Genomic DNA, 27,023 nt, shown 5'->3' with positions numbered 1-27,023 from the left:
AATACTCCTCTCTTAGAAATTACATGACTTATATACACTGCACTACAGTTTTACATAGAATAATTATAGAGTTTATATGTTTCTGTCGGAAACTTGTCTTCAATGTAAGGGGATAGGTGTACCTACTGAAAATATGATTTAAAAACTATAGCGATGAATATAAGCATTAGCGTAAACAGCAGGATACGTTCAGACGCCTACTACCTTGTTTGCTCCGTATAGTTGAGGATCAAAACCTTCTTCCAGAACTTTTTCTCTTACATGATCGGCAACCATTATGCTCAATGCAACGTTTATCATACTGTGACTATCTACAGTATCAAAAACGGAGACAGAATGTTTGTAGAAGAAGCAGAAGAAAATAGGAGAAATCTACTCTTGATCATGGCGCTTCCACAAGTGATAAAGTATTGGGAATTTTATCATCTTGAAAATCGTGACATGAGTTTTTTAATTACAGTATTTAAGACATAATAACAACAAAAATTTGTTTGCATATATTTAATTACGAATAACAAGATATAACTCGCTAGATTCTCTTCTCCAACACTGATGTTATTGTTAATTCGCTTATCTGGAACAAAATTACGCGTTCAATTGTCATTGTTTGAATTCAATTTTAAAATTACCGCTACTTGACATAAATGTTTTTCGCGATGTAATAAAGTGTATATAATCTATGGTTACAGTTGAAATTTTGATATTTAATTAGGTGACTGTAATCGCATTGTGATATTTATGGAAAATCCATAATCAAACTACCTACCGGGAGAACCAAATCAGATCTGACTAAAAAATTCGATAAAATTTGTGCCCGAAAAAAAAATAATGGGTACCGGCAGCTTTCAAATAAAAAAGAATCATCAAACTCGGTTCACCCAGAAAAAAGTTCTAAGGTAACAAACACGTAAAAAAATCGCATTGATAATCTCTCCCTCTTTTGCAGACGGTCAATAACTTCTTTAAAATTCCTTTAATTTTTAGTCTTCCATGAGTAGCTGTTATATTACACAATGATTCGAGTGATTTTATAATTGACATTGGGATAACTAGTTAGCACTACGTGGGAATGAGGCGTTCGATCCTGGCCTTTTCATTTTTAATTATTATTATTTTTTAATTGTATTTTTTGACTTGTTTTTTCCTTTATTGTAAATATTTTTATGTTTTTTAAAATTTTTTTGAGAAAAAACAAAAAAAGGCCGTTAAGTTTGTTTCGCCGGTTCTTCTCAGGACTGTGGCTTTGTTTGGAACCGGTGGTAGAGTTAACATTGTTATTTGTATTTTGACATTCAACAAGTGTGTCATACTGACATCTAAGTTGAAATAAATGATTTTGAATTTGAATTTGAATTTGGGTTCACGGTCCACTTAATAACAAGTAGCCGACTGATTGACTGAAGATTTATTCTAGAAATTGAACATAGGAGAGACACATAACCAGAACCAGAAGTTACGAACTAAGCGTGCCCTAAGACTTCACTGGCGTTAAATTTGTAATTCAGAAAGCACGTTGAAAGCACATTACATTCCCGGGATAAATTATTTGTGACACTCTCTGATCCATTAAGTGCCAGTCGAATTATAGATCTTGTTATGAAAAATCACGTAGCAACGAACAAAATGCCGTATTTCTTATAGAAATTGTACCCGGTGTTCTCCGAGTTACATTATCCACCACGATAAAAGTATGTCTCAATCCATGCTACGTGCAAAGTTTCATCAAAATCTATTTAGTACTTTTTACATGAAAAAGTAACAAACGTACCTACATTTAACGGTAAGCAGCGACTTGGCTCTGCCCCTGGCATTGCTGACGTCCATGGGCGATAGTAACTATTCACCATCAGGTGGGCTATACGCTCATCTGCCTAGGTAAAAAATAACATCCCCAAAAACTTTCCCATTTATAATGTGAGTAAGATTAAAACTGGAATGCACAATTACGTACAAAAAAAAGATTTTGTAACATTATTGAACAAAATCTTAACCAATGCACACGTTTTACCTTTCAAGGTAAACGAGTATAAGTAATGTACTTTTTATGTACTGTTAGCGATCGAACATGGGATTTAAAGAAAATAGCTGATTCAACACTCAATGCCAATTCCTAGAATGAAACCAATCTAAATTAATAGTGTCGCCCAATTATCGAAATACTATGATGAGGCAAGAGATATAGATTTCCTGATTTTTATTTAATACATTTTCTCTTTTGTTTGTTTAATGACACATTGAAAAAACCATTTACTTATTTCAAAATTGGTTGAGAGACAGAGGTGAAAATTGTACTATCTGTTTGATACATGACTGTAAATACATAGATAAATTAGTAGATAACTAGAAAAGTAATTATTTGTAGGTGTTGTTGTTTGTTCAACTCAACATTCAAGTTCAGGTACTTTTTATGATCGACCCATCTGAGTAGATTACATGGCTACTAATAGAATAGAAGATTGCACAAAGTGGGAATGAGTTGCTCGCTCCGGGCATTTCAATATTGCAATAATTGTTACGTTATAATACTCATTGTAAAAATGAATATTTAAAAAAAATCTAATATTTAAAAAAACCCGTCTAATATTAAAAAAAAAAGACATGCCGCTGAGTTTCTTGCCAGTTCTTCTCAAGACGGAGGCTAGTTTTTGTGAATTGGCGGTAGTTCTTTTTGACGTTCAACAAGTATGTACTTTCATTTATGTTGAATAAAAATTATTTGATTTGATTTGATTTGATTTCAATGCGTTTCGGGGGAATGTATTATTTTACAATCTGACTCTGGGATACGCTCTCCTCCATGTTCTGAGCCCTACGTCATTTCCTTCTTCAAACGAGGTTTGAAAAGAGTTCTGAATAGTAAGTAGACTGCGGCTTGGCTGTGCTCCTATTGTCTCTAACGTCCGTGAGTGACGACAGCCACTCACTACCCAGTAGCCCAAATCCCTCGTCTGCCTTTGAAGGCAATTGAAAAATCAAATACATACATTAATATGTGGTGGTGTAGACAAAACATACAGGACCGCATCTGCGACTTCGCTTTGCGCGAGGCCTGGTAGGCCATCATCCATATGCGCTGCCATCTCAGTTTTTGTCAACCCTGGCGATAAGCTCTAAAAAATACATGACAACAATTACTTGAGAACTAACAAAATGATCACACTAAAAAGCACCTAAATCTGAGATACACGGCTAATAATCTTAAAAGAAACTGGTTGTGCCAAGAAAATTTTTGGTTGCTTTTTTTGATCCATTATCTTTTTTTTTATTGCCCTTGTAGGCAGACGAGCATACGGTTCACCTGATGGTGAGTGGTTACCGTCGCCCATGGACTTCAGCAATGCCAGGGGCAGAGCCAAGCCGCTGCCTCCCGCGCAAAACTTTTCTGGCCTCAAACTTTTCTTGAAAGTCAGTCTAGGTTTCTTGTTCTTTTTAGGTAAAAAAACAAATTGAATTCCCCAATTCGCCATGCTATACAAATTTTCCTCATTTCTATAAGTGCATATTTCGTTAAAGAAACAAAGACTGATTAACATTTATCGCATTTAAATTATATCTATTCATTCATTTCATAATTATTATATATTTTCTTATATGGTTTTAATTATGGTAGGGTAATTAAGTAGGGAAAATAAAAATTCTGTTAACATTTTTAACTGATATAAGTACACGACAAGTTTCTATTTAATTTAATGTTTTTTATTGCGATGCTCGTTGAACGAAGTCACGACCCACCTCGTGAAAAGTGCTTACCGGGGCCCATAAACCTAAAGATAACGAACAAACGAAAACACAAGTTATATATATATATATTCACAGAGCGCGAATACTCTATGACGCAACTTGCACTGTTCTGAATGCAGATGAATCAGTTGCTCATTCTTAGCGCCATACTTACTTAAGTCACAATTAATAGAATTAGGAGTGTGAAAAACGGCATTTCAATTACTCATTCATTTAATTCATACCATATATTTAAATTATACTACATAATATTACACACATATGTGCAAAAAATCAACTAAACTTACCGTAACTTTAATCCTGTTGGAGAAATGAGCCAACTCCTGCGAAAGGGTCTCCGTGAAGGCGGTTATCGCGTACTTTGTACTGGCGTAGAGGTTCATTGACGAAGAAAACGGCACATAATGGCCTGCCAGACTGTAAGTTGATATTAGCGGGCGTTATCGGCTAATTCGCATTCGCATTTGAACCGTGGAGCAACTATGCGGTAACTGTAACTGCGGTAAGTAACTGGTGGTAGGACCTCTTGTGAGTCCGCACGGGTAGGTACCACAGCCCTGCCTATTTCTGCCGTGAAGCAGTAATGCGTTTCGGTTTGAAGGGTGGGGCAGACGTTGTAACTATACTTGAGATCATAGAACTTATATTTTCAAAATGGTGGCGCATTTACGTTGTGGATGTCTATGGGCTCCAGTAACCACTTAACACCAGGTGGGCTGTGAACTCGTCCACCCATCTAAGCAATAAAAAATAAAGAAATGTGTGAATCGTGTTACCAAAGGAAACTCAACGTAATGTCTCAAGGAGGAGAATTAACATTAACACATGTTTAGGCAAGCGTAAAGGCTTCGTCAAACAGAACGCGTGATTAGCGCCGCGTACTTAACGTCGCGCTCTTTTCATGTCACACCAATTGACCAGATGAGTCTAACGCTCCTTGACGCAACGCTTTCGCCAAATCATAGTGCCTTTCGATAGTAGTGTGAAAATTTAAAAGTATTAAGAAATCGAGTGATTCAGATGTGGCATTGTATAAGCATGGGTATTTCCTAACTATTTATATCATTTTTTCGGGCATTATCTAGTATTTTAATATACATTCACTCGGACGCTAAAATAAAATTTGTAAGAAATTACAGCGCCTGACGTCAAAGCGTCCTAACGCCGCGACAGAGCGCTGCGTACCTACTTATAGCGCTGGGGCTCTGTTTGACGGTATGTTACCATAGTATTACAACACATCTCGGCGTCATAGCGCGGCGTCAGTTTGGCGCGCGCTAAGTACGCGTTCTGTTTGACGAAGCCTTTAAGCTCAATAGAAATCACAGCCACACAGATTTATAGTTTACGTAATTATGCCATCATAGCAGAGTACCGGTACCACGTCTCATGGTAGATCTGCATTCAAGTTGCGATGTCTATGTGCAGATGTAGCCGCTTCAGATTTGTTAGGCCATAAACTCGGTTACTGATCCATGAGTTAAAAAACTTATCTCGACGTAAAAGAAAGAACAAACGTTGTAATTAAAAAAAGTAAGCTGAAGTCAATTTTTTCCATGCTATATACATATAATTGTTCCCAGATTTTCGTGAACCCCTATATAATAACTAAACACACTTCACATTACGAGTTAATGACGCTACATGGGTATTACTTAAACACGATTCTCGATTTATCGACGCATATAGAACATACTATGCTTCGTGACTTTTTTAAATATTTTTTTCCCACCTATGCTGGTAATCTAGGGAGTTATGCCAACTTAAGCGGGCGAGAACGTGAGTTCTAACCTGAGGAATTTGCTAACACAAGCCCTAGCAAAAGCAGCACTAGAACACTTGCCTGTTAATGTTAATTATGTGTCCGCTGATGTCGTATTTCTTCATGCATTCAACAGCAGTCCGTGCACATAAAATAGACCCTTTCAAGTTCACGTCCAAAGTTTCGACAAGCTGATTCACACTTAAAGGATTGTCTCCAACGCCTGCGAAATAAAACGCGCCGCTAAAATATTTGCTACAAAGGTCTAATTGAAAATAAAGTACATTGCAAAACTGAAAAAAGTTTTTCGATACTTCGTTTTATTTTGTTTTTTTTTTATTGTCTAAGCACCCATCTAAATGGGTTGACGAGCTCACAGCCCACTTGGTGTTAAGTGGTTACTGGAGCCCATAGACATCTACGACGTACATGCGCCACCCACCTTGAGATATAAGTTCTAAGGTCTCAAGTATAGTTACAACGGCTGCCCCACCCTTCAAACCGAAACGCATTACTGCTTCACGGCAGAAATAGGCAGGGTTGTGGTACTTACCCGCGCGGACTCACAAGGTTCTACCACCAGTAAAAGCTAAGTAAAAAGTACCACCAGTAAAAAGTAAGTTTTTGTAAAGCCCCATTGACTTAATTTACGTAAGTACTGACTACCTTTTTAGTTTATCTATTCTTTACATAATTACATTATAATTATAATGAATACTACTTTACCAATCATTAATTAGGTAGTGATTTTATTTTGAATACCTGTTTTTTTTTATTGCCTTTGTACGAGAATAACCTATCAGGGTCATCAAGTGTCCCATCAAGACAGCCATGACGCTACAGAACGTAATGACGTACTCTGGTCTTGAACAATTCCTTAATTCAAAATTACCTTAGTTCACCTAAAAGTCTATTTCCTCTTAATTTTGTCTATTTAATAAAAACTATAATTGCGTGTTCATTGAAATACAAATTACTGGGAAGCGGTAGTTAGCGACTTGGCGGTGCCGCTATTTTCTATGGAAGATGGAGTCCACTCACCGTCGGGTACCATTATCAATACTCACCATCACCAGCCTTCGGAGGAAATGAAACTTCAACTTCACAAAAGCTTGGTACCTACACTAGTTTGTTTTTAACATTTCATAGCATTCTTGCATAGTATCATCAACGCATTATGATTGGCGTAAAACTCATCTTAAAATATATTTTTATAATTTATAGACAAACTTAACAATAGATATACCGCAACGTAATAAAAAATAATTAAGGAAATTCGTAGCACGTGAATATACCTAACATCAACGAACCTGTTATTTGTCCTTGGTAAAGAATGCCGGCACAGTTTACTAAAACATAAACAGATCCGAAATTATCTTCGATCCATTTGAAAACCCTTTCAATATCTTCAAGCTTAGAGATGTCGCAATATTTGGATGTAATGTTTCCTTTGCATTCTATTTCGGATTCCTTGGCCTGTGAATTAGTATCTGTGTTTGTATTAGCTTAAGCGATAGCGATTTTTAATATTACTGAATATTTGGAACCTCTAGGTCTAGAGAGATAACAGTACTCTTTTGTGTTTTCTACCTTATGTACCATAGGAAGTGCGATCAAATGTTACCGATAAGAGACCCATTATACAATCCCATAATCAAGAAACGGAGATTTGAGTCTCTTAAAAAGGCTCGACCAAGAACCGCTGCGCTTATTCAGATTACATTTCCTGATATTATTTTTACAAACATACCATTTGACTCTCTTATCAACTACTGTAGTAGGTATATCTAGTACAATATTGTAATTTTTATTTTCTATTAACAGTATTATTACTCCAAGATAATATTTATACGGTACTGTTGTGGGTGCTCTACGAAATTTATATAGTTAATCGCCAACCCTATTCTACCTATACACCAATCCACTCTTATATTTCGAGCGGTGAAAGGCTATTTGGCTTAAGCGACATTTCGCTTATTACGTTACATTTATCTTTGTAATTAAATGTGCGTTATATTTCGTATTACCATCAACAGCTCGATGTTTTTAATTGAACTTCAATTAAGTTTACTCCATTCAATTTGAACGGTCGAATGACTACTTGAACGGTCGAAAGTCACTTGAACATCTTATTTATGAACGGTCAATTATTATTCGTTCTTTTTCGTCTTTTTGTATGTCTGTCTTTTCAGAAGTGAAAAATTGTACTGCGTCGCTGCTGGTCACGTACGCCCTCGTTCCATTTATTTTCGAATTATTTTCAAACGTCTGTCTTAGTCTGTCAATGTCTAGTCATTATAGGTTTTATGTCCTGTCAAAGAGGTTGCACGCCACGACACAATTGAAGAAGTTTTTTTGCGATGTTATATTTTTTCAAATTTTTAAACTTTATATGGCTCTCCGGTAAAGTTGCAAAAATAGCGCTTAAACCAAATAACCTTTCACCACTTGATTTAGATAATAAACGCGTCTCAGAAACCGAGGCTTTTTCACACGTTTCACACGTTTCACACGACTTTAATGTATCAAGTGTAGTCCTTGCTGGAGACTTATAACAGTACCCACGGGCTATGGTGCTCAATGCTTAGACGTATTTTTTTTTCACTTACGAAGTTAAGACTTACATGATGCCTACTGGTTGCCGGAGTCCATGGGCATCAGAGCGTGAACGACCATCCCCATTTAGAGCCTCAAGATGGCAGTATCACATCGGATCGCCCATTGTTCAAACACGCTTTGAAGGCAATATTGTACTTACCTCCACGTGCGTTTTTACGTCCAATCCTACCACCTGGAGTCCAGCTCGATCCAGAGCCTGGGCTACGGCAGCGCCAATACCTGAAGCGGCACCCGTAACCACTGCAAGTTTACCACCCCAACGATCCATCGAGTGCACTAATAGATATATAGCGAAAATCAGCTTCTCAAATTTATAAAAAAAAATTAATAACTGACTATTCAAAACACAAGCTTACAGGCAGAATAATAAGTTCGTTCTATTTATTTTAATAAAAACCAGTCACGTCGAACGTTATCCGATGAATATTATTATCTCATTATATAACATCGTTGTGATGAATTTTTTTTTTATTGCTTAGATGGGTGGACGAGCTCACAGCTCACCTGGCGTTAAGTGGTCACTGGAGCCCATAGACATCTACAACGTAAATGTGCCACCCACCTTGAGATATAAATTCTAAGGTCTCAATTATAGTTACAACGGCTGCCCCACCCTTCAAACCGAAACGCATTACTGCTTCACGGCAGAAATAAGCAGGGTGGTGGTACCTACCCGTGCGGACTCACAAGAGGTCCTACCATCAGTAATTACGCAAATTATAATTTTGCGGGTTTCATTTTTATTACACGAATTTGCCGATAAATCATATTCTAGCGATTTGTACTAAGAAAACTGATGTAAAGGATATCTCCCAGAAGGCAACGATAAATGACGATAACCTAGTACCGGGGGAAAGGTATTTTTATGATGAGCCAGTAAAACAATCAAACGTTTTTTTACACATAACACTCGAGTACCAACTATTTTATGGAGAAACAAAAAATATACTACCTATTATATAAATATACTACTAATATAACCGGAATGGAATTTTTCAACATTGTAATAAGTTTTGAAATGTTGTTTTGGCCTTGAAAATAGCCAAACCAGTTGTATCGAAATAAAAAAAATCGGAAACAAATGTATTTAAAAAAATAAAAGCATGGATAAATCTAATCTAAATTTACCATCACTTGACTTTGATTCTTCTGTTTCTCCACCTTCCCACTAGGTAGGGTCGGCACAGCGAATTTTTCTATTCCATTCTCTTCTATCAGGCGTCATCTCAACACTCTCCTCTCTCTCATATCGTCATTCACACACTCCACCCATGTCTTTCACTACCTTGCACTACCATTTCGACCCCTAGTCACATGCATCACTTAGCTTTGATTACTCGTACTAAAAAAAATACACTAGGCCGAAAAGGCAAGTTTTATCAAAAATGGTCGCTTTCATAGTTTCTATAATGTACAACTTCTGATTTTTATTTCCGATAGATTACCAATCTCTAAAATAGTGTCTATTTAATAATACTATGATGTACTTAGTCGGAAAGCGGTCAAACCACTAGTATAACATCAAGCAATTGGAACATTCATTATCTGAAGGCTGAATCCGGTTTAGAACGTCATCAAACTTTAAATCTGATACAAAACATTCACAAATATAACAAATACACATGTGCAAAAAGTTATTATTATTTTTTGGTTTTTGCTTGGTGATTGCAGCTTTTTTTTCCCTACCTAAACTAATAAATAGCCTTGAGAGGCTATTTCAGCGTAACCTTAACTAGTCGGTGAGCTCACGGGGCTCAAACCTGATGTCGTTGCTAACACGAACCCTAGCAAGAGCAGTGCTTCGCAGAATCTACCGCCGGATCGGAAACGCGACCCACTGAGAAGATCCGACGAGAAACTCAGTGAGCTTGCATGCAGCACTGGCGTATATTACTAAAAACATTTACTTCATGTTTTATGATGATAAATAAATAAAAATACTCTTTTAAAATTGTATATTTTATTAATCATAATTAGTTGTATGTTAATAGAAAATTTTCCAATCTAAACGAATTTCGACAAGGCTAAAATTGAAATGGTCATCTATACATACATTATAGCGGCGTATTCATACACATCTGTTAATTACATTCATAGGAACATTTGCACCTTAACCTACAACCTAACACTATGCATCGACACTGTTCACAAACTGACTTGAAAATTCATTCACTTTTAAAAACGATATCTATTTCATTCTAAAGAAATTCATTAGGGAATCATCCTCACACGCCCTCGGAAAGGAGATGAACGAATGTCGGAGAAAAAAAACTACCCCTAAATCGGCCAGTGTCCTGTGCTGTGCCATAGCGAAATCTCATTTCATTTATTTCACAATCACGATACCTAAAATACATTATTAATTAGGGTTGTTTACCGAGAAGCCTTAACCTTAGCGTATATGTGACGATTCGCTTCAGTTTCTTGCAAATAATCGAAACGCAATATACAGGTGTAGTATGTGCACTTTGTGTGCAAGTCACGGAAAGAGCCATGGAACATTTCTCTACGGGATAGAGTGCGCAATACCGAAATCCGCAGAAGAACTGTTTTGACTGACATAGCCAAAGTGATTGCTCGGAATAAGTGGAAGTGGGCCGGCCACATATGCCGTCACGCTGACAATCGGTGGGGCACAAAAGTACTGGAGTGGAGACCTTGTACTGGACGTCGTAACGTGGGCAGACAGCCAACGAGGTGGACCGATGACCTGGTCAAAGTGGTTGATAATGGATGCGAAAGGCAAGAGACCGAAGAGAATAGGGTGCATTCGAAGAGACCTACACTCAGCATTGGGTGGACACGGGTTGAAGAAGAGATGTGTGCTTTTCTCTATCAACACAAAACTGTGCTACGCTATGCTATATTAATGATGCATCATTTTAAATATTTTACAATGCAGCTCGCATGCGTATCGCCACATGCAGCAACTTCAGATTGTTTAGGGCACAAATCACAACACCACAAACTTATTTGGGCACAGCGTAGCCTTAACAGACCGAATTTAAGTGTATTATTATCTATGGACCGAATCACAACAAATGTCAATCCTAGTCAAAGTTCATAAATCGTCTTTTCGCATTAAAAGTGTACAATTTCCAAAAATATTCGAAATTGTGTTAATATGCGGAATCATTTGGTATCACCAGTATTTTTCTCACAAATACTATCAAAAGGGCGTAGTTTAGCTTTAGTTTTAGTTTTTTTTTTTAATTTACTTATATTTTGACTACTATTATCAAAATAATACATAATTTTATCTTACTTTAAAAGACAGATAATGTAATTCGTAAAAAATAAATAATAAATGTTGCAAAGATGATTAATATTAAAAATGTAACATGTTAAACCTTTAAACTCTCCTGTAAAATTAGTAATATTTGAGATTATACAGTTTTAATGCGAATAAACGAAATATCAAGGATCTCGTGATAAGGTAGGCAGTACGCGACCTCTTTGCACGTTGTATCACTCAGTACGATTAACCTTCAAAGAGCACGGCTTCCCTATTAAGATCATAACAAAAGGTTTTCAATGAAGACCTCATTGTTGACTAATACGTTGACATGTCGTAGCTCTCATAGGCTCAACGGTTTCACTCTATGAGCTAGTGACGCAATATGGGCTCTCCTTGATATTAATCCCGAACTGACTTGACGCTGAAAGAACAGGTTCATAACTCGTCCTTTCCGTACCACAGCGAATAGAGTACGACAAAAATTCGATAAATCACGTTAAATCAATTGCAAGTCGGCTTTTACGATTTCATGTTTTAGTCAAAGAGAATAAAGTTCACAATGGCCTATCACAAAAAAAAGGTTATAGTTTCATAGCATCGTGTATATCATCGCATCGCATAGCATCATCCGAGTCGGACTGAAGTCCTGTAATACTATAACTCGCCCGTCAATCGACCCTTGATATTTCTAAATACATTACTAATTAAGCTATACGTTCTGTAAAGGGGAAAACATCCGAATCTGTCGATTAAACAAACATTTATAAAAGCACAGAACTCACGAGATTTAGGTAATTTCAAATGTCAAAAAATCTAAGCTGTCAATGCAGTTTTTTTTTTTAAATCATCGAAATGCAAACGATACTCACTAACATTCCTCACAGATGTAGCATCGCTTTTATCCTAACTTGAAAAGCGAACCAGGTCTTGGAATTCATTGAAAAAAAAATATGTTAAGAATATATAATCTATAAAATATCTACGTAGAATAAATCCTAAGATGTAAATTATTTTTGTACACGAATTTGAATTAACCATTTCAATAAAGTACAGAATTGCAAATTTGCAGGCACTTACAACCAAAGATGTCTAAATTGATATTAACATCGCAAATATGTTAGTAAACTATGTGATAACAACATTATTTATTTGATTAAAACAAATTTTGTGTAGAAAAATATTTCGATTATATGGCAAAATTCTGCCCCAAACAACTGCAGGAGAAAAAGAAATTAGCCTAAAATAATTTCACATAAATAATGACAAAGTTTTCTAAAAAAAATCAACAAAATACTGTCACAGTTCCAATTCAGGCAAAATTTGAAAAAACAAAAGTAAAATAACATTATTATTTTTTTACTTAATCAAGAATGCGTTCAAAAAATCGCATTAAAATAAAAACTAGGCTGGATTTATTTAAGGTTAACAAAAGTATACTAAGTTCCACAATGAAATGTTAAAATTCTGGTATTTTAGATAATTAACAAAAAATAACTTGCGCGAATATATGGAAATTCGATCTTATGCCTCTTAATCAACAATGCTGCCAACACAATAAAAAAAAAACCTCAGAAACGCGATAGTTTAAAAATTCTGATTTTACGGAAGAAAGAAGGCGCATGCTATAAAACAAAAAAACGTCACCACTTAAATGCACATACAAGTACTGTACTAAATACACTTTGCGGAAAGGGGACAGGATGATAAAGTTTCTTTAGGAATTTATTACTCGATTTAAATCACACGTTATTTTAATTCATATATTCAAACCAGTCAACTGTCCGATTTACCAAACGCTTAGTAAAAAGGAATTGAGTATTTTGAAGTGAAACTTCTTTAGGCGCATGGGGGTAAAATTTTTCCAGAACGTCACGCAGGTATGCAACGGAAATGACATCAAACTACTATTGAAATTAAGTACCGGTAAAATGGGGCGATTAGGGACAAATTCCAACTTTATGACCAATTTTAAGGTAGTTGTTGATGTATATAATGCTATATCAGGATCAAAATGATTGAGTCTTGGGGGCATCTTTGTTGTCCAATTTAAAACTATGCAACTAGCATTCCATTTTAAGCAAAAAAAGCAAAAATAGGTGTAATCCTTATTTACCCGGAAATTGCGGTTAATTGGGACGAAATGAGAAATTTGCTAGGGCGGGCACTACATACTTGGTTTTAATTTATTTATTTATTTAGTTGCACCAAAAGTGATCATCAATAAAAAACATTGAAAAACTGACACTCTGAACAAATATTAAATATTTTATTATGTATTACTTAGACATTAGTCCACCTTGAGATTTCATTGTTCTTATTACATGTCTGTGCAAAATTGAATTACTTTATTAAATTGCTTAGCTATTTCAACTAAAGACTTATTCCCAATTGCTGTTTTTAATATTAAGGGATAATATCTCTTATAAGGCTTTGCACTCTTTGATACGTACACGCGAGGCATATCTAAAAATAGAAAACAATATGTAACTGATAATATAAATATTTACCAAACAATAAAATAACACATTGATAATTTTGAATAAAAGTTCTAGACAAAAACATCATGAATAAACCAGATTTTTACCAACAAATTTAAAAAATATTGTTATAACTACATAGACAACCCTAGAAACCTGTACCTATTTATACTTAGGCCGTTTCCATTTCACGTATTCTCATCCCAATTGACCCCTTTTTCGTTGTTATTTGTACCTAAGACGTCCCCAATATCCCCAAAAACAACAGATTTTTACATGTATTTTTATTTTATCAAATACATTAAAACCAATAACAACTGAGACTTACCTTTAATATATATGCTGGTTCAAACACTAAATAACGTTTATAAATCACAGTCGTCTTCTATTATTATCAAATAAATAAAAGAGAGCAAAGTTTCTAGCACTAAAATAATCACCACCACAGAAAGTTAATTTGAAACGCGATTTTTTATAAGTTAGCAGCTATTATCATGCATATTCAGAGTTGTTTTGTAAACTTTCAACATTCTACTATTAAACTACAAAAAATGGAAGATTTTGCAACGAATATATAACTAATATTGAGTGTCGAAAGATTTTCCCGGTTTTTTCCCGATTCGCCTCTCAATCCCTAATCGCCCCATTTTACGGTACTTGTCAAATGTCAGTAGTAGTAGTTGTTGTATTTTTCCAACTGGAAAGGCAAATGTATCATACCATACAGCCTAATATTTTATATTTTTTTTGTGAAAAATGTTAATAGGAATTGAAATGAAATGAAAAGAATTTGGAACATTAATCAAATAGCATGAAATTAAATTAGTCAATTCAATTGGCAAAATATTAGTCATTTACAATTTAGAAATCTAAACATAATGTGACTGTCAACACTGAGGTTTGAGATTGACATTTGACAGACTTTTGGCGGGAACATATCTTCCTTTATCCTTTCCTCGGAGTCTCGGAAATCTAAAGTTTTAGATTTGTATAAATATAAGCAAGACTTATAAATTAGTTCGCCAAAAAAGTTTCACTTCTGACATGTGTAATTTGTACGCACGCACTTTTTTTTTATAATAAAACATATAATGTTTAAAGGTAGATTAAAGCCCGGTAATATAGAATAAAGAGACATAGCTTAGTATAGTATAACAGCTTTTATCCCCCATCCTTCAAACTGGTTCGAAAGATTGCTGCGCGGCAGTAGTCGGCAGGGTGTTCGAACTGGCGCTCCCAATACGCCCTAAGATCAATAAAGCCATATCTATCCTTGATATTAGCAGAAAAGAAATATTTCATTGTGGACTTTATTAATTACATTTTCACTATGACTGTATTCGCTGAAGAATTCGATTTATTCATTTATTACTAGTCCATTAGTAACAAACCAACCTTCCATCGCTTCATATGTGGAATATTAATGACTTGACGTCACATGTGGCTATTGTGGTGAATGAGAGACGTCACACCGAACGGATTTTAAATTAAATTCGATTCCTTTAAAAACAAAAACCGAAAATTGATAAACATTTTATCCTAAAGTACAAACCAGCGAATACAACCACAATGTCAACGCGATCTTACCTTATAAACAAAATAAAATTGCACTTAAAACTAATATCACTTATAAATATAATTTTATATATATATGTATAATAATATGTATATTTGTAGACTCTCTATTTTACAATATAAATAACTCTTTTTAGAAACGAAAATCGAAAATATTCGAGTAAGAGAATCCACTTTCAGAGATCACCGTTTTACTTTCAATACTTTTTTTCTTTGTTTCACACGTTCCAATTTAGTGTTTTTTTTTTTCTTCTTCAATTTGTATGATATTTAATTAATTTTATCATCAAAAAAAAATCATTTCAACGATCCCGTTTGTCTCATCGAGCGGAAGGAGGTACAGGTAGTGACGTCATAGAGATGAAAATAGTAAAATAATATGCTGTCGCGGACTTTTTTAGATCTTTTCAAGGGGAACAATTCAGTCATACATTATTTTAGCGAAACTTTAACCGTTTCTGCAGCGGAAGCTCTCAAAACGGAAAAAACCCGTTTTTGAAACATTCTTTATTGGTACTCCACTTGTATTGGTCTTAGCGTGATTCCTTACTCAATAAATGGACTATCTAATACTGAAAGAATCGGAGAAATCGGACCAGTAGTTCCTGAGATTAGCGCGTTCAAACAAACTATTCAGCTTTATAATTTATAATACATATAATCTTCTCTTAAACTAACAAAATGATAACATGAAGTGTTTATGACTGATCCAGCAGACCAACTTGACTCATTTGTAAAAATAAATCACGATTTATAATGGCGGTGAAATAAAATTGCCTCCGAGGTTAGAATGCATGTATAAGATTTTAACATGTCGCAAGCAATAGGGATGTCATTACAAAGTATTTTACTTCGGCAAATACTTATTTCAGATTTTTGAAGTGATAACTTCTAGCACCGTTGTGTTCTGATACTTGATGAAACGAAAGAGCGATTCTAAAAAGAGACAAACATATACAATCTATAAATATTTAGCCAACAAGAGACTGAGATAGGATACTCCCCTATACATATAGAAGGTATCCCATATACCTCATGGGTACTGCACATATTTTTTTTAAGTTAAATAAATTAAGCTTTAAAAATAATTATACACTTATTAACGTCTTTTGAATTTGACTTTATAAAGCGCGGTCTGAAAGCACTTCTAATAAATAATCCGACAGTGTGTAAAAAAAATTTTTTTTAAGTATCTCAAAGTCACAGACTAATATTAACTCGTTTATGGCAACACATTTTCTCTGCACATGTACAAGTTGCCATACTAATAACGTAACAATTTTACACTAAAAATTCGTTTTAATAGATCTCTGTGACGTCACACTTCTGCACCATATCATGAAACATTCCGCTGTGTGCGTGTCTTTACAAAGCACTATGCAATAATACAAAGCGTGTTATTTAAAAACTAAGTTTCGCTATAACGAAGGCACAGATCACAATCTATGTTCTAAAATAAATCAATGCATTTGCTGAACTATATACAAAATACAGTTCTATTTTTTTTTATTCCATCGAAAGAATCATTGAGATTGTAACGGCTATTGGATAATAAGCTTTGTGCCTTCGAAATACGAGTTGATTATAATTTTATTTCATTAGTTGGACCTACACGAGACACGAGGACTTCCTCCGTGCCGATGTGAACGCACAACCGAATCCATCTCATTGGAATAAACTCTGCACTTTCAGTTTGGGCAACTGCCGCTGCGAATGTTTGATTATCGTCACCTGAAAATATTACAAAATCAATTGAATATGCAATTTCGAAAAGGGCACATATCGCATTTTTTTTTTATTGCTCACATGGATGGGTGAGCTCACAGTCCACCTGATGTTAAGTGGTTACTGGAGCCCATAGACATCTACAACGTAAATGCGCCACCCACCTTGAGACATAAGGTCTAAGGTCTCAGGTATAGTTACAACAGCTGCCCCACCCTTCAAACCGAAACGCATTACTGCTTCACGGCAGAAATAGGCAGGGTGGTGGTACCTACCCGCGCGGACTCTCAAGAGGTCCTATCACCAGTAAAAAATATTAACCAAATATATATATATAAACCATATTTTGTCAAATACGTTTTTTCATATACATGTAGTTTTGAGGCTTACCTACACCCATTTTATAATAATGCCAGTAATTTTCAATTGCTAATTAACAGTAAAAATTAAATCAAAAGTTATTATTTGAAATTATACAACACGGCTTTAGAAAATAATCAGTTTTTTTCATTTCCTGAACATTTTACATTTTCAGGGATGTGCCCTTTTCGAAATCGCATATTCAATCGAATTAATTATTTTTGACGCTATTCTTATATAACTTAAGATACTGCGATTCAGTCTCGATGCTGAGGCACAGAATCTGAAGGTCAGTAGGATGTTCAAAACATACCTCGTGAAATTGGGTGTTGTCTTTCAGGTCCAAGGGGTCTTCTTTCAACATCTGCAAACAAATAGAAATCAGGAGTTAGATTCATGAAAAATTACAAGCATTCTTGTGAAATTTTATTGTTAATGAATGTAATATGGATGCAATATCTGAAGTAATGTTAGAGTCCACGACCCGTTTTTAGTTAGGGGAGGGAGAGTCTATCAAATTGAACACAGCTTAAAGTCAGGAATATAGAAGTAATCTGTGCCAATGTAAGTCGTCTGACTCTTTGGTGGAAACGCGAGGAGTGAAGTTAGTTAGTGTTTATTCGGGTTTAAATGTGTAATTACGGTGGTTTATTAACTGTTTAATATCTGTGAAAGTGCACAAATGTGGGAAAATCAAACAAAGCCGCTGAACGTAATTTCTCGGGATCCTCAAAAAAGTCCACTGAAAAAATCCTAGTAAATGACCACCATTTTACTGAGATTATATTTCATCCCATATCATCTCATTTCATTTAATATCATCCCAGTTGATTAATGTCTCAAATTAATCATCTTCATTTCATCTCACTCTATAATATCATTTTTCATAAACATATGAATATAAATTAAAATAAGACATGACTTAAAGGTCTCAGTTACCAGGTCATAAAATCCCTTAAAAAAATACAGTCCACAACTCGTCTTTAGTTAGTGGCGGGCGCGTACCTTGGGCGGGCGTCCCCGGCGCGGCGGGCGCGCGTCGTGCGCGGCGAGCACGCGCAGCTGGTGCGCGGCCAGCAGGTGCTCGGTGTGCGCGCGCGGGGAGGGCAGGCGCGCCGAGCACGACGAGAACACGCACGGGTAGAGGCACTCTACACACACACCGACAAACGGACTCGTCGTACACTCAAAACGCAAATGATGATCAAGTTAATCTCAAGAATATGTTAACCTCTTCAGGGATTGATTGGAACATATCTTGGTTTTTATTATTATTATTTATATATTTGTTTATTTTTTTATTTTTTTTACTTCATGATTTTTTTATATATATAACATGCACATAATATTATAAATAATATATTAAATTAAAAATTTTAATACTTTAAAAAATTCTTTCAAAAGGTTAAACAGATCGTTGATTTTTCTAGACTTCACAGACAGATATCATTAATATATGTATGAAATTTCTTTGATTATTTGATTTAGAGATTATCGCCTCTGGATCGATACCATAACGAAAATACGAAAAAACTACACACAACAGTTTAAATATGATTTTCGCAGAATAATGCATGCGAATTCTATCGTAGTGTTTGTTACTTGTATCGACCACGCTACTGTTAAGTTTAAGCTACTGTCATGGACCGTGGTCCAGTGGCACCGTGGACACGCACTGTTGTCATCGACGTCGTCGGCGCCGCGGTGCGGGGCGGGGTGCGGGGCGAGGTGCGGGGCGAGGTGCTGCGCCGCGTGCTGCAGCAGCAGGCGCTCGTTGGGGAACGTCATGTCGCACAGCGTGCAAGCTCGCCGCTGATTGGCGACGCGCATCGGACTCTTCAATTCCCCGTGAACTTCACGTCTGTAAACATTATCATCATTACTGTTTAGTAAACGTTGCTCCAAACACCGAATACCCTTCATAAAAATATCAACTCGGGTTGGGTATCGAACACTATTAATTCGAATTATTCAATTTAAATTTTAAAGTTCAAATCATGCATATACGACTATGTACCTCCAGTATATGGTCTATATAGTATATAGTCTATAGACTATATACATATTCAAGATAATTAATTTTGATTATGTATGTTGCAGAATGGGCTGATATCTTTATTATTTCTTGACTTTTTTTTTGCTTAAATGGACGGACGAGCTCACAACCCACCCGGTGTTAAGTGGTTACTGGAGTCCATAGACATCTACAACGTAAATGCGCCAACCACCTTGAGATATAAGTTCTAAGGTCTCAGTATAGTTACAACGGCTACCCCACCCTTCAAACCGAAACACATTACTGTTTTACGGCAGAAATAGGCAGGGTGGTGGTACCTACCCGTGCGGACTCACGAGAGGTCCTACCACCAGTAAGTAATAATAGGCGTATGGTGGGTAGTCGTGCAGAGATTGCGCAGCATAAAATGACGACAGTTCCGAGACGTCTTCACTCTTTTCCTAATTCAGGCAACGAATGTGCTTCCATTCAACCCGAGCGATGACACCTCGACTCTGCCGAAACTCACCACCCGAAGTGAGCCAATGCTTGACGAGTAGTTGCGGCTCACATCCACTAGATGGCGCGCTTTCGCTTCGTCTATCGTGTCCGGATGCGACATGTATAATATTTGATTAAAACGAATCTCACCTGTGAGTGTACATCTGATTCCGTTGCTGGAAGGACTCGCCGCACACGGTGCAGTCGTACGTGGACTCCACGGGCCGCCCGCTCAAGTGACGTTTCCGATGCTGGTTCAAGTTCGTCACCTGTGCGTTACACACGTAGGCATTTCATTACTTAAATAAGCATCAGCATTAAGGGAAATAAATTAATATTTGGGTAATTCTCGGTAGACTGACAGTCCAAATGTTTTTTGTTCTTTACCTATACTGGTAACCTCGAGGGGCTATGCCCCATTCCCGATCCTGCGGACAGAATGGAAAGCAGTCGACGTCGCCCAAAACACGTCATTTCGCATCCTCCCGATCCACTAACGGTGCTTTTAGGTACCTCAAGCACCGGTCACCGTTCTCGTCGAACCCGTCGCTTGCGACGAAGGGCTCGATCAGTAAATTAACCCACAGACACAGCCCACTGAGTTCTTGCCGGATCTTCTCAGTGGGTCGCGTTTCCGATCCGGCGGTAGATCCTTCGAAGCACGGCTCTTGCTAGAGTTCGTGTTAGCAACGTCGTCAGGTTTGAGCCCCGAAAGCTCACTACTAGTTAGCGTTACGCTGAAATAGCTTCTCGAGGCTATCAGCTTAGGTAGAAAAAAAAAACTATGCCAGTTTCACCGAGCGTGCAGGTGAGCTGACGGGGCTTTAACCTGACAAATTTCCTAACACTAGCCCTAGTTCGAGCAGTGATCCGCAGAATCTACCACCGGATCGGAAACGCGACCCACTTAGGAGAAACTTAGTGATTAAGTTACATGTCAAGTCGTTTATCGCATTCGACGAGGTCGAGGAGAACAGTGACCAGTGCTACAATATTTTTTTTATTACTTACTGGAGCCCATAGACATCTACGACGTAAATGCGCCACCCACCTTAAGATATCAGTTCTAAGGTCTCAGTATAGTTACAACGGCTGCCCCGCCCTTCAAACCGAAACGTATTACTGCTTCACGGCAGAGATAGGCGGGGCGGTAGTACCTACCCGTGCAGACTCACAAGAGGTCCTACCACCAGTACCCAAAAGCACCGAGTGATTGGTGAAGATAAGACGTGTTTAGGGCGTTGGCGGCTGTGTCGCCCGCTCGTTTGAGTCGAGAATATAATTTGAGGAGGGCACGATAAGAGACCGTGTATGACTTGTCTATGGCCAGGATCCACGTACCTGTGCGTACGCTTTATCGCAGCCAGGCTCGGGACACACGAAGGGACGCTCGCCGGTGTGAAGTCTCACGTGGTTATTCAGATTTGTTAACTAAACACAACAAAAAAAATATGTAAATTTTTCTATTAAATCTACAAAAATAATGACCGAAGTACATATAATATTCGACGCTTGAAAGGCAAACGTGACTAAGCGACAATGCGTGAACTTTACAGTAGACTAATTTAAAGTTGAAATACCGGAAAAAAAATCTATTTTAACGAATCTAGCTGTAGGATTGAAATGATTTTAATAGACCTAGAAATATATATTTTTTGCGCATCGAATATGGTTATTGCCTATCATTTATGTACAAAGCAGTTATTGTCGCTTAGTCACGTTTGCCTTTCAAGACTCGATATATTATTATTATTATTATTTTTTATTATTATTAAATCGAAACCGACCTGTGTAAAAGCCTTCCCGCATTCGCTACATTTGAACGGCCTCTCATTTGTGTGGATACGAAGATGCGCCCTCAAATTATTTGACTGGGAAAACGCTGAAAGAGTAATCCAATCAATCATAATATTCTCTAAGGTTGACAAAATTTCATGTTGACCACTATTTTTTGAAGTGAAAACTTCTTTAGAATCGTTGTGATTTCAAACCGGATGCAACGGAAAAAACGACAGGTAAGAGACACAAATACAAAAGAATGAGACAGAAATATACATACTATTTAATACAGCGCCATCTGTGAGATTTTTTTAATACTAACGTGTGTATGAAGGCTCTTGTAGTGAATTTTAATTTAGGATTATAAGTGAAATTAAAATATCAATTCACAGAGGGAGCTACCTTACAATTATTTACTAATGATAAAATTTTACATATACTTAAGACGTTTAGGATAATTGTATTTTAATTTTGGAAGGTTTCACTTCTACCACGTGTGAATTGCACACATGTATATTTTTTTTTCATTTACTTCAGATTTTGCATCCATATTACATTCATTACCATTTCATATAGTAATGCTTTTACAAAGCTGAACTGAAATTCATTTGATGGAAAAAAGATATATTTATTACATATTTCGATCCTTCAAGGAGCTACTCCAGGATTGCAGACATGTTTCTTTTGTATAATATACTATGATTATCACTACTACTAATCTACTGTCTGTTTGTTCAATATTTTAAATATAATAAATTTAAATTGCAGTTTTTTTTCTCTTCATTTGCGGAGAGTGTTTTAAATCTAACCTTTATTACAGAAGGCACAGACGAATCGTCTCTCGGCACGATGGTGACGTAAGTGGTTCTGCAACTGTGCATTCTTCTGAAACGATTTTTGACATATACCACAGAACAATGAGGAGTCGACACCCTGGAAATGTTAATATGGATCTGAATCGGGCAAAAGCCAAACATCCTTATCTATACTAATATTATTAAGGGGAATGTTTTGTTTGTTTGTTCGTATTGAATAGGCTCCGAAACCACTGAACCGATTTGAAAAATTCTTTCAGTTTGGAAGCTACATACACTATTCCCGAGTGACATAGGCTATAATTTTTTTTGAAAAAAATTAGGGATTCTTACTAAAACTCCAATGTAACTCAAGGTGTAAAAAAGTTACCTATAATATTCTTTACATCGCGTGCCCTGCGAAAACTATTGATGATAGAATAAAATAATGTACTACGACTTTGTAGAATATATTATTATTTAAAAAAGGGTCGCGAAAGCATATGTCTAACTATTATAGTTATGCCGCAATAAGTGTTCTTTTATTTGAAAAAAATAAAACAACGTCGTTGAAATTTTTGTTAAAGACCCGAGCGGAGCCGGAGCGGGCCGCTAGTTAAGTATTATACTGAGTGTTAGGAGTCCTCTTCCGAAAACGACAATTTTGTATGTACCTACAAAAATGTTAATGTTGGGGAGCGCGGTATCAGCGCCGCGCCGGTGTGCGTGTTTAGCTTCAGCACAGACAGAACGGAGCGCAGCGGAGAGGATTTTATTAACGCAATTGAAAATAAGCTTTCAAATTATAAAAATAAAGTGCATAAATGATAGAACCCGACAAAAAATACTCGCGCGTGCTCGAAGATGCGCGGTGTTGAGTAGGCGCCCGCGTCGTACGCGTACGCGATCCATAAAGAAAATGCCCGAAACCTCCCAGAGATTATTCCTCTCTGTTTGCGCTGACCCTAAAAGAAACACCGCGCCCGGGCGTTTTTTGATCCGAGCATCAGCTGTTTTGATTTTGTGTTTCATTGCTGGTTTTTTTTAGTAATGTATTTTTTATGAAACTATCGTTTCATTTAGCTGTACTAACATGATGGAGCGTAAATAACGCTACTAAAACGTTTTAAAAAAATGTTTTATTTTTAATCATGATCGATTTCTTTTCCGTCCCATCGTCAAAAGAGTCATTAGTACTGTCGTCTGTCTTCGTTTTCGGAAGCGGTCTCCTAACACCCAGTATCTTTTCTACAATACAATACTACCCTTCATACAGGAATGACAGAAACAAAAGATGGTGGTAGACTATGGATCAACAGTTAATAAAACCCATGAAATTGTTAGATTGCGCTTTTTAACCATTAAAAAATGTATTAAATGGTAGTTATTAATGCAGTTAACGAATAAATAAATTGATTGCATTACGAATGCTGCTGAGTTATCGTGACCTAAAAGATAAGATGCATGCTGTACTCATTTCTGGCTAGATATGCCATGTTCAAAAACTATTTTTTCTAGTTGAATAAGTACATATTGAAGGAATAATCTATACTTCTATACTAATATTCTTCTATACTTCTATAACTTCTATACTTGTATACTAATATTATAAAGAGAAAAGATTTGTTTGTTTGTTTGTATTGAATAGGCTCCGAACTACTGAACCGATTTGAAAAATTGTTTCACAGTTTGGAAGCTACACTATTCCCTTTTTTTCTCCTACCTAAGCTGAGAGCCTTGAGAGGCTATTTCAGCTTAACCTTAACTAGTAGGTGAGCTCACGGGGCTCAACCCTGACGACGTTAACCTAACACGAACCCTAGGAAGAGCCGTATTTCGCAAAATCTACCACCGGATCGGAAACGCGACCCACTGAGAAGATCCGGCGATAAACTCAGTGGGCTGTGTCTGAGGGTTGATTTATTCGTCGAGCCCTTTGTCGCAAGCGACGGGTTCGTCCAGGATATGTTTTGGGCGCCGCCGGCTTTGCTTTGCCCCGTCGCTGTAGTTAGCGGTGGCCACGACAAGAGGGTTATCGTGCCGCACTGCTTTTTCAAAGTAGCGTTCTGACGCTTCTCTATGACACTTACGCATCGGTTCTAGATTTAGATCGTTGTAAAGATCTACATTCCTCACATACCATGGTGCTCCGACGGGTATCGGCGTGTGTAAGGGTCGCATGAGCGAACACTACACTTGCATAAGTCACGACGAAACGTATACAAGTTTTGTAGTGTCACCTTGTTACGAAGGGACAATTTACTTCGTTTGAAGTAAAGTCGACCGAGTAGGAACGCGGCCCAGTCGCGTACTGCCTTAATGTGGGGACCGAATGTCATCCCTCCGTCGAGGGTGACGCCTAAAGTACATACTTAACTCTTCGAAGCCCACGGTGTGAGCTGGCCAAAAATGTTTATGGCGAGAATGGAGTTATCGCGCCTAAATCGAGACGAGATAATAGCAGAGGAGTCGCGATGGCGACTTCTTTTGAAGAGCACAACTGTGCTTTTCATAGGATTGATATTGATGCGTTACTTCCGGAACCACTGTCCTGGCCTGTCCCAGTGACTGCGATCTGAAGTTTACTGCGGATGAACGACATCTTCCTACTCGAGTAGCAGATAGCCGTCAGCGAAAAGGGCTAACTGGGTATGTCGTTAATATATAACCTGAAAAGTATCAGAGAGAGGAGAGCCTTGTGGAACTCCGGCCGAGATCTGACGCGGGAGATAGCGGGTTCCCTTTACTCGGTATCGAAACGAACGGTTCGACAAGAAGTCTCGTATCATGAGTACGAGTTTGTCTGGCACTTCCATGTTGTAGTTTGTAAATTAAGCCGTTGTGCCAGACTTTGTCGAACACATTCGAGATATCGAAAAAGAGGGCTCATGTTGGGGGCGGGTCTAGGTCTATTTAATCCTACTAAGATATGCTCCATAAGACAGTGCACTTGTTGCATGCATGAATGTTTGGCATGTTTGGAACTGTTCGTTTATGAGGATGCCTCAAAGGTGTTAAAGTCCCAGAGGTGTTTACAAATCAGTCGTTCAAACTGTTTAACTATCGCTGGGAGGGGACTAAATAGGCATTAGCTTCTGAGTTCATTTTTAGGGAAGCTATACCACAAATCCATTATGTAATATTAAGTAAAGAAAAACTTAAAAATATTACTATTAAATTGGATTTAGGATGCTTTGTATAAGAAAAAATAAAGGATCCAATCTTGAACGTGACATTCATAGATAGAGTATTTAATTATGCGACTTTATAATATATTTCTTATTAAAATGGCATTGTTAGAGACCTCATCATTTGTGGACTGTGATGTATTGTGTTGTTCTGTACTGCTTTCTCCAATGGACACTTCAGGTACTAAGGGTTGACATTTGAAACATGCATAAACTCCATCTTTGCCCGTCTCGAATAATTGCTGAAAAAAACACTAAATTTAATACATATTTCAGATTTATACTTAAACAAAAATAAAAGCATTTTAACAATAGAGTTCAAGATTAATGATAAAATAATTTAAGATAAATATTACACAAAAGTACTTTAAAAATCAAATCAATCAAAACTTTTTCGTTTTGTTTTCTCAGCCAGACCTATGGAATATGCCAAGGTTCACTATCCGTCCAAAAAAAAAAAAGAACATTCGTTTTTTTACACAGCGCCGAGCCAGACGTAAAAAAAACAGGCCGACCGAGCGAACGACGGCTAAGCAAGTAAAAAAAAATTACGCGGGCAGGTTTCGAATGTTTTTTTGTCGACGATATACTCAAGATATTCAAATAGAGAACATCAACTGCACCCCTTTAAACACAACAATTCCGTCATAAAAGCATCTAACATTGATTCAGGGACGTTATTTTTACAACTATCACGTTAAGAAAACAAAAAATAATAAAAGAACGTCTTGAAATGACGCTCAGTTAATAGATAAAGATATGTTACCTCAGCCGGTATCAAACATTCTCCACATTTATCCATTGTAAAAACACACAATTGAAGAAAAAAAAGTGTTAAGAACACTTGAAAACAATAAAACTTAATATTTTTACATGGATAGGGCACCGCTGAGAAAAATTATTACAGGGCGGGTCGGGTGCGAGAAGTACGGGAGGAGGGGATTTTTTTTAAATGGTAGTCTACGGCCATCAGCGACTCATCTTTTTACCCACTATTAACTGTTTCAACATTCTGCAATGAGCTATTAAGGAGTTTAATAATTGTTCAACGCATTTGATGAAAGAATCCAAAAAGAATTTTCTCCCAGTTTTATTTAATTAAATTTTAAAATTAGGCCAAATTCATTCATTTCTTCACCTTTCTATGTAAAATATTTATGTATCTCACTTGATCCAAAACATATTCTTAAATGATTTCGACAACAAAGAATGACATTGTGTAATGATGCCTTGAATTACGATAAAAAGGAAGCTCTGAACTCATGTCT

General features: G+C 36.7%; 2 protein-coding genes across 12 annotated transcripts; both read right to left on the bottom strand.

The window, feature by feature from the left end:
• Nucleotides 1–486: 486 nt before the first annotated feature.
• Nucleotides 487–9,136, bottom strand: LOC134198659 (farnesol dehydrogenase-like). Of its 9 annotated transcripts, none has more exons than XM_062673093.1 (7): nt 9,075–9,136; nt 8,262–8,362; nt 6,814–6,852; nt 5,585–5,726; nt 4,029–4,158; nt 2,985–3,110; nt 487–574 (listed from the first exon to the last, which is right to left on the bottom strand). In XM_062673093.1, the coding sequence occupies exons 1-7, from the start codon at nt 9,122–9,124 to the stop codon at nt 530–532; spliced, it is 633 nt and encodes a 210-aa protein (XP_062529077.1). In that variant the 5' UTR covers nt 9,125–9,136; the 3' UTR covers nt 487–529. The 9 variants fall into 9 exon arrangements, with proteins under 9 accessions (XP_062529077.1, XP_062529071.1, XP_062529075.1 ...); XM_062673087.1 differs by lacking the exon at nt 9,075–9,136 and adding an exon at nt 9,024–9,072 and having other exon boundaries at nt 6,814–6,979; nt 8,262–8,398; XM_062673091.1 differs by lacking the exon at nt 9,075–9,136 and adding an exon at nt 9,024–9,072 and having other exon boundaries at nt 6,814–6,979.
• A 5,518-nt stretch (nt 9,137–14,654) lies between these two features.
• Nucleotides 14,655–26,698, bottom strand: LOC101746902 (zinc finger protein 135). 3 transcript variants are annotated; one of them, XM_012690971.4, is made up of 10 exons: nt 26,522–26,698; nt 25,872–25,997; nt 22,583–22,706; nt 21,782–21,876; nt 21,336–21,425; nt 20,145–20,263; nt 19,174–19,358; nt 18,503–18,648; nt 17,811–17,861; nt 14,655–17,143 (listed from the first exon to the last, which is right to left on the bottom strand). In XM_012690971.4, exons 1-10 carry the CDS (start codon nt 26,555–26,557, stop codon nt 17,078–17,080), a joined length of 1,038 nt encoding a protein of 345 aa, XP_012546425.1. In that variant the 5' UTR covers nt 26,558–26,698; the 3' UTR covers nt 14,655–17,077. The 3 variants fall into 3 exon arrangements, with proteins under 3 accessions (XP_012546425.1, XP_021204124.1, XP_004926912.2); XM_021348449.3 differs by having other exon boundaries at nt 22,583–22,655; nt 26,522–26,688; XM_004926855.5 differs by having other exon boundaries at nt 22,583–22,658; nt 26,522–26,682.
• Between the last annotated feature and the right edge of the window lie 325 nt (nt 26,699–27,023).

The sequence above is a fragment of the Bombyx mori genome, chromosome 16 (genome assembly GCF_030269925.1).
Source record: "Bombyx mori chromosome 16, ASM3026992v2".
In the NCBI taxonomy this organism is placed as follows: domain Eukaryota; kingdom Metazoa; phylum Arthropoda; class Insecta; order Lepidoptera; family Bombycidae; genus Bombyx; species Bombyx mori.
Note: the sequence above shows the minus strand (reverse complement) of the source record. Positions and strands in the feature narration are given on the sequence as shown.